The 13,313-nt window shown below is 52.5% G+C and overlaps 1 protein-coding gene across 4 annotated transcripts; it reads left to right on the forward strand.

Annotated features, from left to right (window-relative positions):
• Positions 1 to 1,191: 1,191 nt before the first annotated feature.
• IFNLR1 (interferon lambda receptor 1) lies at positions 1,192 to 10,102 on the forward strand. 4 transcript variants are annotated; one of them, XM_039511754.1, is made up of 7 exons: positions 1,192 to 1,283; positions 2,291 to 2,435; positions 4,849 to 5,027; positions 6,337 to 6,485; positions 7,126 to 7,285; positions 7,988 to 8,118; positions 8,742 to 10,102. In XM_039511754.1, exons 1-7 carry the CDS (start codon positions 1,226 to 1,228, stop codon positions 9,672 to 9,674), a joined length of 1,755 nt encoding a protein of 584 aa, XP_039367688.1. In that variant the 5' UTR covers positions 1,192 to 1,225; the 3' UTR covers positions 9,675 to 10,102. The 4 variants fall into 4 exon arrangements, with proteins under 4 accessions (XP_039367688.1, XP_039367689.1, XP_039367690.1 ...); XM_039511755.1 differs by having other exon boundaries at positions 7,129 to 7,285; XM_039511756.1 differs by having other exon boundaries at positions 2,291 to 2,426.
• Positions 10,103 to 13,313: the final 3,211 nt, after the last annotated feature.

Consider the following 13,313-nt stretch of genomic DNA (forward strand, 5'->3'; position numbering starts at 1 on the left):
AGAGGATTTTGAGATTTCAACATTTCTCTCGTCAGCTTAGAGCATCTGCACTAGCAGAGCTGCTGGGGGTGTGGAGATGCTGGGGTGAAAGTTTTATGTTCTGCATTGCCTTTTTTGTTAATCGATGAAACGCTCCACAATCATCTATCAGTCTGTCTGGACTTCTTGAAATGCTGGTGAGTGAAAAATCAAGTCAGGGCTCACCTGCAACACCACATCCACCGGCAAGGGGCGCACTGGGTCAGCCTGGAGCATTAACAGTTCTCAATACACAAAGGAGAAACCTATGGTCTCTGGGAGAAAGCACCCCGGGGCGTGACTGGGTGTAGACCTGGAGTCCAGTCCCAGCTCTGCCACTGATTCAGTATGACTTTGGCAGGTCACTTTCCACAGCTCTGTGACTCAGTTTCCCCATCTGTAAAATGAGCATAATAATGTCTTCTCAAAATAGGCAGAACCCAAAGATATAGGCTCAACACAGGAATGACTGGATGAAATCCTTTGGCCTGCTACTAGACACACAGGCTAGGTCAGTGGTCCCCAACGCAGTGCCCACAGGCGCAATGGCGCCCGTTGGGGCATCTATGTGCGCCCACGTACTGTCCGGAGGACAAGCATCTGCCGAAATGCTGCCGAAAAGCGGTGTCATCAAGAGGCATCGCCGCCAAAAAGCAGCGTCATCAAGAGGTGATTTTCGGCGACATTTCGGCGGCGATGCCTCTTGACGTTGCTGCTTCTCAGTGGCATTTCGGCGGATGCTTGTCTGCCGGCCACGGTCCTCAGTGGCTCATCGTCCGGCGCCTGCCACCCGGAAAGGTTGGGGACCACTGGGCTAGGTAATCATAATGATCTCTTCTGCCCCTAAAATCTATGTATGGATCTAAGAATACTTCCCAACACCAGAGGGCTATTTGGAAGCAGAAGTATTTGTAAAGCACTCTGGAAGGGAAGGCTAGAGCGTATTTATGATCGAAAGTTGAGAGTTGTTTTCTTTTATTACAGCAGTCATTAAACTGGGAGCTCCGTGCCCTTACACACAGGTGTCCTGTGTTCAAACTATAGCTCTGCCTTTGGATTGCAGCTGATGTGTGAGGCTACCTTTATCTCAGGGAGTGGTTCCTGTGTTCTCCTGTGGGTGGCTGACTGGCAACGTAACTTATTACAGGAAACTTGATAATGAAAGTGGTCATAAGAAAAGAAACACATTACAAGTCTCGGCTTCAGCATGTCTGCCGGGAAAATCAGAATCCTGGTAGCTCTGTCTTCCTTACAGCAGATTCTAGGTAAGGTATGGAAATCTTTGTGCTGCTTTGCTCATGCTAAAGGCATAGTCCAAGCATAGCGTGTGCTTTTTGCTTTGTCTTTGCCAAAGCACTCAAAGTCTCTGTGGACGGGGCCTCGGCCATGTAAACAGGAGTGAAATGTAAGGCTCTGGGGTGGATAAATGTTAAATGAAAGGTTTTCCTCTCAGATGTGCCCACATTTGAAATGGGAGGTGGGATTCCCTGTTCATGGAGATATACCCACGCTATCTATGCTCGAGTAGTGCCAGGGGATCGGGCGGGATTGTTCTCAGGATGGCTAGTCCGAGCCACTACCAGTGCAGCTGTGGACATGCTGCTGTTTTTAGGGGTTGGCTCACGCAGAGCTAATGCAGGTACATTTACATGAGTTGGGCATCACACCCCCACCTCAGATGTGCACCTACCCTAAAAAGCATCCTCCTGAAGGAGCAGGGATAGCTAGAAATTGGTTCTGTCCTGAAAACCCCAGATGCCTGGCGTGTAGGGCTGGCAGGGCTGTGACCTGCTTCGGACTCGGAAATCTGGACCTTTTGGAGCAATATGTTTTTAAAAATTGGAGTTGAAACAGTTGTCTGAGGAATTGCCATAGGAGCTGAAGGAAGCACCGTCAAACCAGAGTATGTAAACTAAGAACTGATCCAGTCCTTTCCCCAGAGCTGGATCTGAACCCCAAGCTGCTTCTGGGGGTTGAGAAAAGCATGGGCAGCCTACGACCTCACTGAGGCTGGACTCAGATGCACCGAGCTGGTTCTTGCGCTTGAAGAACAAAGCCAGAGGGGCAGGAAAATGGGCAAAATCAAAACTTGGTCCAAACACCCCCCAGGGCTGGGGTGAATCATGCCCATCGGGAGCACTGCAGGAAGGCGTCAGAGAGCAGTAGGTCCTCACACGTGCTGTTCTCCCATGAGCGCCCAAACCCGTCCCAGCCCCAGAATCAAGCCTGGAGCATTCAAATAGCTTTTCCTTCCTATTTCCTTCCTTTCCAGGCTCCTTAGCTGTGCGGCAGCCCTCCGTGCTACTGCCCCCCCCTCGCAACGTGACGCTGCTGTCAAAGGATTTCGGCATGGCTTTGACATGGCTCCCCGGGGAGGGGTCCCCGCCAGATGTGCTGTATACTGTGAGGTACCAAAGGTGGGTGTCCCGCAAGGGAAAGTGACTAGGAGCGCCTGGGGCTTGTTCCCCATGGCTGGTGGGGTGCGGGGAGAACTGTGAGTTGCGGTTCTATTAGCGGGGTCTGTTCCTAGCTTTTTATGCTGGATGAACCAGGCCCACAAACAAACTGATCAGCTACAGGGCTGTCCCTTGTAGAGCTAGGATTGCCAGATGGCTGGTTTTCAACTGGAATATCCGGTCGAAAAGGGAACCTGGCGGCTACAGTCAGCACTGCTGACCAGGCCATTAAAAGCAGAGTCCCCTCCCAAACTCCAAACCCCTCAGCCCCAGCCCAGAGCCCCCTCCTGCACCCCAAACCCCTCATCCCTGGCCCCACCCCAGAGCCCGCACCCCCAGCGCAGAGCCCATACCCCCTCCCACATCCCAACCCCCTGCCCCAGCCCAGTGAAAATGAGCAAGTGAGTGAGGGTGGGGGAGAGGGAGAGGGGATGGAGTGAGCAGGGGATGGGGTCTAACAGAAGGGAAAGGGGTGGGGCTCCAGGGAACAGGTGGGGCAAGGGTGGGGCCAGGGTGTTCTGTTTTGTGCGATTAGGAAGTTGCCAACCCTGTGTAGAGCACTGAGGGGAGCTGGGGTTCAGGCGGCTTAGAGCCTGGTTAAAAGTGCTCCCCGGCGCTGGCCAGGCCAGTAGTGCCATGTTTGCTCTCTGTGCTGTTACGGGGACCCTCTTACTGCACCCCATGCAGCCTGGCTGCCACAATTCCCTTCTCCCCTGCCATGCTGAGCACACCCCTGTGGTCCCTCTCTGGCTTCCTGTCTCTTACCACTGCAGTTTCAAGTTCCTTAATCTCGCCTGCCCCAGGCTCTGCCCTCCTCTCTCTCCTTGCTGCTCCCTTCAGCTGGCCCCTGCTTCCGGCTTTGCCTCCCTCTCCAGTGGTGTCCATACCCAGGGGCCTGGTTCCTTTGGGGCCTGAGCCAAGTCAGTAGGAGTCTGTCCGTTGATGACCGTAGAACTGGAGAAATGGCGTTTCACCAGCAGGAAGCTGGTGCAGTGGAGTGGAGAACCTGGCCCCTTGTTTTCATCTACCAAGCACAATCTTTCTTATCTCTCCTTAAAACCCACTGCTTCAAACCTCCCCTTCCTTTGATCCTCCAGCAGCCTTCCCTCCCTTGGGCTGCCTCTCCTCCTGCCTGTGTTGGCCTCTCCTTCCCCAGGGCCTGCTTGTGCAGCCCACAATGGGAGGACTTGCAGATCCTGATCCATCCCACAGGGATGTCAATGGGAGCCTTTCCACTGGCCTCCAGGGCCTGGAGCAGGCCCAATGAGCTTAAGCTAAGAGTTTCAAAAGTGACTTGCAGGCCCCAGTGTGAGACACTTTCAAGGGGCCTGATCCTCAGGAGTTGCAGAGGACCATCCCCCTGGAAATCAGGACCCTTTAAGGCAGCTCAAGTAGAGCACCCAAAAAAACTCCACAGGTGCCTAAAATTCCGAGTCACATTTGAAAATCTCGGCCTGGGGTTGCAAAGCTTTTTAGGGAAGAGACCGAGTCTCATTCCTTCTACCTTACGTACTTATATGGCCCCCAACGCTGTAATATCTGAGTGCCTGACTGTGTTTAATGTGCTGCTCGTCCTGACTACCCTGCAAGGCAGGGCAGTGCTATTATCCCTGTTTTACAGATGAGGAAACTGAGGCACGGACACTAAGGCTGTGTCTACGCTTACCGCGGTGTGTGGAGTTCAGACATAGCACGCCCCCCCAGCACAGGAGTAAATAGCAGTGTAGGCTCCTCCTGTAGAGTGCAGACATGCCAGAACCTTAGTGTGTGTACCCTACACGGATCTACATGCCCAGGCTGGGCCTACCATATCTGCATTGCTATTTTTAGCAGTGTAGTGTCCTGCATCTCCCCGCTGTCAGAGCCTCAGCCTCTGTCAGCCGGGAAAGGCTCTGGCAGAGAGGAGGCAGTGAGGAAAGGCTGCAGCAGCTTCCCGCTGCCCGAGAATTTCCCTGCTGCCTTCCCTGTGCAGCCCACTTTTCACTGCAGTATGTCGCTACACGTACCCTACACCACACCACCACCAGTATCACGGCGTGTGTGATTTTCCCAAGGTCACCCAGGAAGCCTGAGTCAGAAAAGGGGATTTGATCCATGGTTGCCCGAGTTCCAGGTTTGCACCCTAACCACTGGGCAATCCTTCCTTTCATTCTGTTGCTGTAAAGCAGAATGTAAATCTTTGGGGCCATTTAAATAATTAGAATTTGGGCTCTGTCCCTTTGCCAGGGCCAATCCCTGGGAATAGGCAAATGTGGGGAGAGCTCTGCCGTAAGCCCTCAGCCACGTTCGGTGCTAGTTCTGCAGAACGCCACCCCTGCTAGCCCAAAGAAGCCCTAGATGTTCAACCCTGTGTTGGTTTTGTTTCTTCTTTCAGACGGGATCACGTGAAGCAGTGGGAAAAGGTCCGACACTGCAGAAATATTTCCCAAACCACCTGCAATCTGACTTGTGTGTCAGACCCGTACAACAACTTCAGCGCCCGTGTCAAAGCCCTGTCGGCAGGGCGCCAGTCCCCCTGGGTGGAGTCGGGATTCATGGAATATCATTTTGATGGTACATTATTGTTAGTCTATGCTATGGCTGAACGGCCTGTCCAGAGAGAGTGTTTGTGTGATGCTCCCACAGCACTAGAAGAGTTTGGAGTTTCCCTCTACTCTCCTCCATGCTTGTAAGATTTTGTAAGGTGCTCAGATACCATGGTGATGGGCACGGCATAAGAACCTGAATAGAACAGACCCACACTACAGCTGTAGGCCCTATGCAGAGAGCTGAGTCTCAACAACCTCCCCTGGGGGAAGAACAGTGCCCGTTGGGGAGTTTCTGATCGCAGGCTCTTTGTCCTTCATTATCCAATCACTGAGATCGTGGCTTCTGCAGATCAAGTGGCTACCCCCAAGTCAGATGCTTAAAGCACGGGCAGACTCACTGATGGGGGTAAAGAGGGCAATTGGCCAGGGGCCAGGGTGATTAAAAGGGTCTGGGGGCTGCCGCCGGCAGCGCAGCGGGGCTAAGGCAGGCTTCCTACCCGCCATCACTCTGCGCTGCTCCGTCCCTACGGCCCCTGGGGAGGAGGGTCTCCATGCGCTGCCCCCACCCCGACCGCTGACTCCACAGCTCCCATTGGCTGGGAAATGTGGCCAATGGGAGCTGTGGGGCGGTGCCTGCGGACAGTGGTGCACGGAGACCCCCTAGGCCCCCCACCTAGGAGCCACTGCCAGAGGGGTGTGCCAGCCGCTTTTGGGAGCCGCCCAAGGTAAGCGCTGACCCCCTGACCCGCTCCTGTACCCCAACCCCCTGCCCCAGCCTAGATCCCGCACCAAGCTCCCTCCAAGAGCCCACACCCCCTCCCACACCCAAACTCCCTCCCAGAGCCCACACACCTTCCTGTGTCCAAACTCCCTCCCAGAGTCTGACCCCGCATCCCCTCCCACACCCAAATTCCCTCCCAGAGGAAGGGGCAGGGGTCCTTGGGTTTGTGCGATTAGACAGCTGTCAACCCAGCTGGGCAGGCATGTGGAAGCCCTGGCTGTGCCGGAAGAGCGTGCCCAGCAGCAGAGCCGGCAGGCCACCAGCCAGCGCGGGCACAGCACCACCCAAATGTCAGGTGGCCTGCGGCTGCGCGGGTGCAGCTTGTGCATACATGGGGGCCCATCGACTCATCTGCCCTGGGGCCCGCACTTGCTGTCGGCAGGCCTGAGCACTGGCTTTGAACTCTTTGTATCCATCTAAGAAAGAGCCTGAGCTTTACAAAAACTTAAGTGTCCCGGGTTACCTTGTATGTGGCCTGTTTGGGTGACTGGCTTTTGGCTGCATACTGGGATCTATGCGAGTGCTGCTCTAACATCTGGGCACTCAATTACAGTGGAACTGGCTCCCCCAGCACTAGAAGTGAGCGTGACGGAAAGTACAATCAACGTGAGTGCCGCTTTCCCCCTGGCTTCCTGTGTGGAGAGCACCTTTATCGATCTGAAGTATGACCTGGACTTCTGGGAAGCCGGAACTGAAGACAAGGTCAGAAGACCAGTGCTTCATTGGATTAGGCATAGATACGTAATGGAGATGCAAAGCTGAGATCTTGGTCCAAATGTCTCTAAAGTTCTGGGGAGGGGAGCGGGTTGGATCTGGGTTTCTGGGAATTGGGAATCATGAGAATAGTTGTTTGACCCCCAAATCCAACATTCCAGATCCTTTTGCTATATATCCCACAATGCACAGAGACAAAAGACCCAGGATACATAGAGTCCTGCAAAGAAGCAAAGCCTCATGGGATACCTGCCCAGAACACTACCACATCCTCCACACAAAGTCCAAAACGTGAGACATGCTGATAGGTATTGAATCAGAGAACAGCTGACGTTGTGTACACAGTCAGAGCATGCCGTCTCACATGCACCAGTTAGTGTGCAAAACACTCCATGCAAATTAGCCCCCCAGTGCAGCCAAGGCCTAGAAGACTGAAATAGTCAAATGAGAAATACCAGTGCCAGACCAGGCATCTGTGGAGTGATACGTGGTTCTTGCCTGGCTAACATCTACACACATGGAAAAGGAGAGACATGTCACAAAGGTCCCTCCAGAGTCTAAACAGAGGATTCAGGTCTGAATAGAGAACCCCGACCATCTCCAACCCTCTGTTTTCCTTGTGTCTCAGCAGATGCAGTACTACAACAACATGAAGTGGGACAAGGTAACAATCAACACTCGGGAGATCAGCGGCAATTACTGCCTGAGTGCCAGGGCTTCTTTCCAAGTAATCCAACTAAAACACAGCGAGTTCTCCAAGCCGGTGTGCGTGCTGTTAAAGTCCAAAGGTACGGCCCTGCTGGGAGGAAGCAAGGGGATTGGTTGAGAAGGGGCAGGGCTGGGAGGAAATTTTTCCATCCAAACTGCTTTTTGACGGAGAATTGGGTGGTCCAGGAAAGAGGCTGGTTTTGCAAAAAAGTGTCTCCTTTCTGTGAACATTTTTGTCAAAAACCAAAATGCCCGAAAAACTGAGACTTTGGCCAAAAACCAAAATCTTTTAGCCAAAATAACTTGGTATCTCAGCCCAGAATTTTTGGTATTTAAATTTCCCCTGTAAATGTAAATTGTCCATGGAGAACTTAGATTAAAGGTTGGGTTTTTTTTCCATTTTCAGCAACGTTTTCTGTAAAAAAAATCAATTAGCTTTTGACCAGCTGTAGACAGGATGCTGGTCTGGATGTGGGCCGACCTGAGTTCTGTAGCTGGCCAAATCACTCCCTTATCTAGGCTGTTGTCAAATGAGGAGAATGACACTGAGGTTTGAGATCGACGGATGAGAAGTCCTCTGTAAGTAGGGTGACCCAGAAAGCAACTGTGAAAAAACAGGAAAGGGAGTGGGAGGTAATAGGTGCCTATGTGAGAAAAAGTCCCAAAAAATGGACTGTCCCTATAAAAACAGGACATCTGGTCACCCTAGCTATAAGAAACTAGTAGTACTTGTAGAACATGTCCACGGCAACAGAACTATTTCTTGACTTTCTCTCTTGCAGACATGGACTGGAAGTTCCTAGTCACCATTGCAGTCCCATTGCTCGTCCTGCTTTTCCTTTGCACTGTTGTTGCATCCATCCTATGTCTGTGTAAACAAGCTGCCAAGAGAGTGAAGAGGCCTCAAGCTTTGGTACGCAAAGACTGCATTATTGGGCCAATCCTGGAAGCCGCTGTGTTCCTGCAACTCTTCCCGATTTCCTTGGCACTTCTCAGGATTGGGTCCAGAATTGAGATCAGATAACACATACTTCAGTGTATTTGTACAGCGGTAGCACACAACTTGTGTGTGACACAAGACTTAGGAAAGGGATAGATAATAGGACAGAAAATATCATCTTGCCTCTATATAAATCCCTGGTATGGCCACATCTTGAATACTGTGTGCAGATGTGGTCGCCCCCATCTCAAAAAAGATATATTGGAATTGGAAATGGTTCAGAAAAGGGCAACAAAAATGATTAGGGGTATGGAAGGGACAGGAGCGGCTTCCAGCCACAGGGGAGGGGTGGGGAGAAGGGATGACATGGCCCGTGTCTTTGCAGAGCTCATCTCCTCTCCTCCCACCACTCCCAGTGTGGCTGGAAGCAGCTTGTCCCTTTCTGCCCGCACAGTGTCAAAAGGCAGCTATCACCTCCAGGTTATGGAAGGGACAGGCTCTCTGGCACTTCCCATGTCCACTACAGTTGCTTTAAAAAGTATCTGTCAAAATGAAAACCCCCTTTAACCTGTCAATCTCATTTCCCTTCTCGCTAGGATTTCTCCCATTTCAGGGCTCCTGGGAAGATCCTTGAGAAGGAGCCCAGCGAAAAGGAGTTCTTTGAGGAAGACCTCCTCGTCTGCATGGAGAAGCCAGCATTGGAAGGGAGAAGGAGTTGTACTTCAGCAAGGAACCACATATCATTAAAGGCTTCTCTCCTCTCACTCTGGGAGGAAGAGGAAGACGACGACGACAGCAGCAGTTTCAGACCCTACACTGAAATGCCTCAGTTCCTGAAAAGAGCTCCCAACTGCCAAGCCGCCAGCACGAGTCACCAAAGGTCCAACTCGTGTTCTGAACTGGGCAGCTCCCACCTTGAGGGAGGACCTGTGTCTGACCTAGCAGGGTTAGGGTTCTCTCAGCTTGTTTGGAGAAGGGGCTCGGCCAAGGGGGACACCTCTGGGTTCCAAGACAGCGAGAAATCCTTCCTTTCTGAGAGTTCCTCCTTGGGAGACTTCTCTCTCTTTGAAGCCCAATATCCAGCTACTAATGGACATGGGCAGCTTGTCTGCCAAGGAGACACCTTCCTTCAGGTGACTGTGTTGACGGAGGGGCTCAATGGGAAGCCTCCTGCTTATGAGCAACGCCTGCCAATGAGAGGTCCCCATAACACCAACCATCAGCGGCATCCTTATCCTGACCCAATAGTGTGTGTTGCACTAGAAGTCAGTCAGGACTCTGACGGCTTCCCTCTTGAGGGGCAGCTTGTTTGCTTCCAGACTTTAAAGCTCGCAGAGGACGAGTGCATCGCAAGTGACAGCGACAGCCTCACCGTGTGCTCGGAAGAAGACCCACCACCCCTGGCCTCGCTAGTAAGCAAGACTTTTGAAGCTGAGACACAGGAGAAAGGTGGCAGCTTGCAGCAAGAGAGCGATCCAACCTTTAAATTCCAGGGATATCAGCATGTGCGTTATATGTCAAGGAACTGATGGGGATAGCAGTCCTGTGGCTGGCCTGGATCTAGGGAGCTCCGTCCAGGAGGAAAACAAGGACAAGTGTTTGTCAGACCCAAGATTTATGCTGCTCGTGCATTGCCACCCATGCAAAATGCTTTCTGCTACTGTTTGTCCTGCCTAGGGCTAGGTCTTCACTCACAGAAAGAGGTGGGTTTTTATCATGGGGTATCTAATGCATGTTACCTGTCCCACTGGAAAAACAAGGCACTGTAGTTTTACCATGAGGTAAGCAAAGTGAAGTCTACCCCAGGCAGGGGCATGGTGCTAGCAGAACTGGCTCTAGTTTTTGCCGCCCCAAGCAGTGCACCGAATTGCCGCCGCGGGCGGCGGGGGCAGTCCATGTGCCCGTAGGGCGGCAGGCACCTTTCCCCGACGGCGGCAATTCGGCGCGCTGCTGGGGGCAAAACAACAGGGACTGCCAGGGCCGCCCAGAGGGGGGGCAAGTGGGGCAATTTGCCCCAGGCCCCGGGCCCCGCAGGGGCCCCCACGAGAGTTTTTTGGGGCCCCTGGAGCAGGGTCCTTCGCTCGCTCCGGGGGCCCCGGAAAACTCTTGCGGAGCCCGGACCCCCGGAGCTTCTTCTGCTCCCGGTCTTTGCCGGCTGGGGGTCCTTCCGCTCCGGGGCAGAAGGACCCCCCCACCGCCGAATTACCGCCCAAGTGGGACCCGCCGCCGAAGTGCAGCCAGGTCTTCAGGGCACTTCGGCGGCAGGTCCCGGAACAGAAGGACACCTCGCCGCCGAAGTGCCCTGAAGACCTGGCTGCACTTCGGCGGCGGGTCCCACTTGGGCGGTAATTCGGCGGCAGGGGGCCCCCGCCGCTGGTCTTTGGGGCACTTCGGTGGCGGGTCCCGGAGCGGAAGGACCCCCCGCTGCCAAATTACCACCGAAGCGGGGACCCCCACTGCCAAAGACCCCAGGCCCCTGGAAACCTCTGGGCGGCCCTGGGGACTGCCACCCCTTGAAGATTGCCGCCCCAAGCACCAGCTTGGAATGCTGGTGCCTGGAGCCGGTCCTGGGTGCTAGTCTTGCCTAGCTACCTCATGGTATCACTACACGTGCCTTGTCTCCACTTAGAATTTTACAGTGAGATAAGGATCTCAGGTTAGTTATTGTTAAGGCTGCATGACCTTGGTCATGGAGGTCAGGGAAGTCATGGATTCAGTGACTTCCCGGGACTTCTGCAGTGGCCGGTGCAGCTGACCCTAGGACCATCCAAGCAGCTGGCCCCAGGAGTCTCAGCAAAGGCTGTCCAGGTGCAGTCAGCCCCCGCTGCCAAGCAGAGGCAGTTGTCAGCCCCCAAAGTTCCCCCAGAGCAATGGTGCCTGTGGGCCCCAGGAGCAGCTAAGATTTAGTCAGGGGAATTTATAGTAAAAGTCATGGACATGTCATGAACAAGAAACAAATATTCTTAGCCTTAGTTATTGTACTGTAAAAAACGCACATCTTTGTGTCAGTGAAGACACAGCCAAGGGCTGTGTAAAACTGCCAGCAAAACTCTGGCAACATGGCATGTTCCAGTTGTGTGTGGATTTCAATCCAGGCCAGCACACTTCTGTTTTCCCAGCTGTCATTGTGCAGTTGCTTCCCTTGCTGAGTGGGACAATCTAGGGTGGACATTTGCCTCCCACATAGACATGGGGCCACGTCTGCCTTTCGTGGGGAAAAGGAAGCTTCCCCGTCAGCCTGCAGAGCTCACCAGAGCGAGCAAACATCGAGGCCGGCAATGGGAGATGTTTGTTTTGGTTATTTATTTTGATTTATATAAAAACACACCTGTCGGTGCTGAAATTCACCCTGCTGAGCAGAGTGCCTCAAAGCTGCTGTGTACTGAAGCAATAATGTTCTAGGGGGTGGCGGGGTGCATTTGTGTGTGTGTTTGCATTTCCCCAACACAACACAGGGCCGCCTCTGCTCACCTGAGAAAGCCCACGCTATTTGCCAGAATGGAATCCCTTCCAGCCCCTCCCATCAACACTTGGTCGGACTGAAATTCTAAGCAATTCATCGTGCACACTGCTTCATTTGTGCCAGGGCTGCCCGGCACTGCTAGGCTTGGCAGTTCAGAGCCCTGGCGCCACTGGGATGGATGCATTCGTTATGAATGTAAAATAATTGCTTGAGGCCTGGCACATAATTGCTTGAGCCTCAGCACCTCTTTCATTACAAATTAAGCACTGATGGTACTTCTTTCCTCCAAGAATACTATTTGCTGTTGTAGGCTGCTGGTGCTAGACAGAGGTGGGATCTGTGCCCGTCTCTAGGGACTGATGGTGTTTTACTTGTGGTGTTTCCAGCTAAAATGAACTTGCTGTGTATGTTTTATTCCAGTAAAGGAAATCAAGAAAAGCAGACTTGTTGAAGGGGAAATGGTGAGCTGCCTCTGCTCAGACCTCTCCATGCTCATGGAGTCATACCTTAGGTAATAATAATTGGAGATATACCAATCTCCTAGAACTGGAAGGGACCTTGAAAGGTCATTGAGTCCAGCCCCCTGCCTTCACTAGGTGGACCAATTTTTGCCCCAGATCCCTAAGTGGCCTCCTTGAGGATTGAACTCACAACCCTGGGTTTAGCAGGCCAGGGTTCAAACCACTGAGCTATCCCTCCCCCCTACCTTAGACAGTTTACACTGGGAGAAAAAGGCAGGGGAGTATTAATGTGGGTCTTTAATGTTCACAGCCTTCAGGGGATGGGGAGACTGAGATTAAGCACCAGAAGCGGGGGAAGGGGTCAGGTGATGGATAATGGCAACAATGCCTTTCACCATTATTGGTCACTCCCTATGTTTCAGATCAGATAATGACTAGAGACAGCAGCAAGCCACAGGGTTCAGAACCAGATCTGGACTTCAGCATATTATCATAGAATCATAGAAGATTAGGATTGGAAGAGACCTCATGAGGTCATCTAGTCCAACCCCCTGCTCAATGCAGGACCAACACCATCGTTTCAGACCAGACTCGAGTAGTGACTGAAAGTTGTTACCATTTGACAGTTTGACAGTCGGTGGGAAATGAGTTGATGGTCTCAGTCCAGTTCTCGGTGGACATGTGTCCACATCACAATTGCCTTTGTCCCCCTTTGTATGGGGAATTGTAGACCCAGATACAGAACCAGATTCGCTTCCATCTGCAGATCTGGGAGGAGAACATAGGCTAAGAATTTGCTGCATGTTGCAGGGATCTGATTTCTTTATCTGAGGGGAGTTTGCAGGCTGATTTGCAGAGGTGCTAAACTCAGGCCCGCTGTGAGCAACGGATGGGCTCTCCGTCTCTAAAAATCAACCTTTAATGTGAAAACACTCAGGGAAGTGATGACAAATGCTATGTGTCTAACCTGCCACCAGAGGGCAGTGGTTTAGAAAGTTTGTTCTCTGGGGCTGCTGCTGTTAGAGAGACAAGATGGGTGAGGTAATATCTCTTATTGGACCAACTTCTGTGGGTGAAAAAGACAAGCTTTTGATTTACATGGAGCTCTAATTCAGGCTGTTTGTACACACCCAGCCAGCAGCAGTACTCTGGCAAGCTTTAGCAAAACTTCAGTGATTTGGGATTTAGTCTCACATAATGTCAGCACCGCTGATCTTGCTGTCCGTGAATGCAGGAGTGTGGTC

The sequence above is a fragment of the Mauremys reevesii genome, linkage group 23, assembly GCF_016161935.1.
Source record: "Mauremys reevesii isolate NIE-2019 linkage group 23, ASM1616193v1, whole genome shotgun sequence".
Taxonomy (NCBI): domain Eukaryota; kingdom Metazoa; phylum Chordata; order Testudines; family Geoemydidae; genus Mauremys; species Mauremys reevesii.

Bases quoted from the DNA above. Each gene is read 5' to 3' on its own strand.
- IFNLR1 (XM_039511754.1), top strand. From the start codon at position 1,226: ATGTCTGCCGGGAAAATCAGAATCCTGGTAGCTCTGTCTTCCTTACAG. The intron at 1,284-2,290 runs GTAAGGTATGGA...CTTCCTTTCCAG, and splicing joins TTCCTTACAGCAGATTCTAG to GCTCCTTAGCTGTGCGGCAG. The intron at 7,286-7,987 runs GTACGGCCCTGC...TCTCTCTTGCAG, and splicing joins CGTGCTGTTAAAGTCCAAAG to ACATGGACTGGAAGTTCCTA.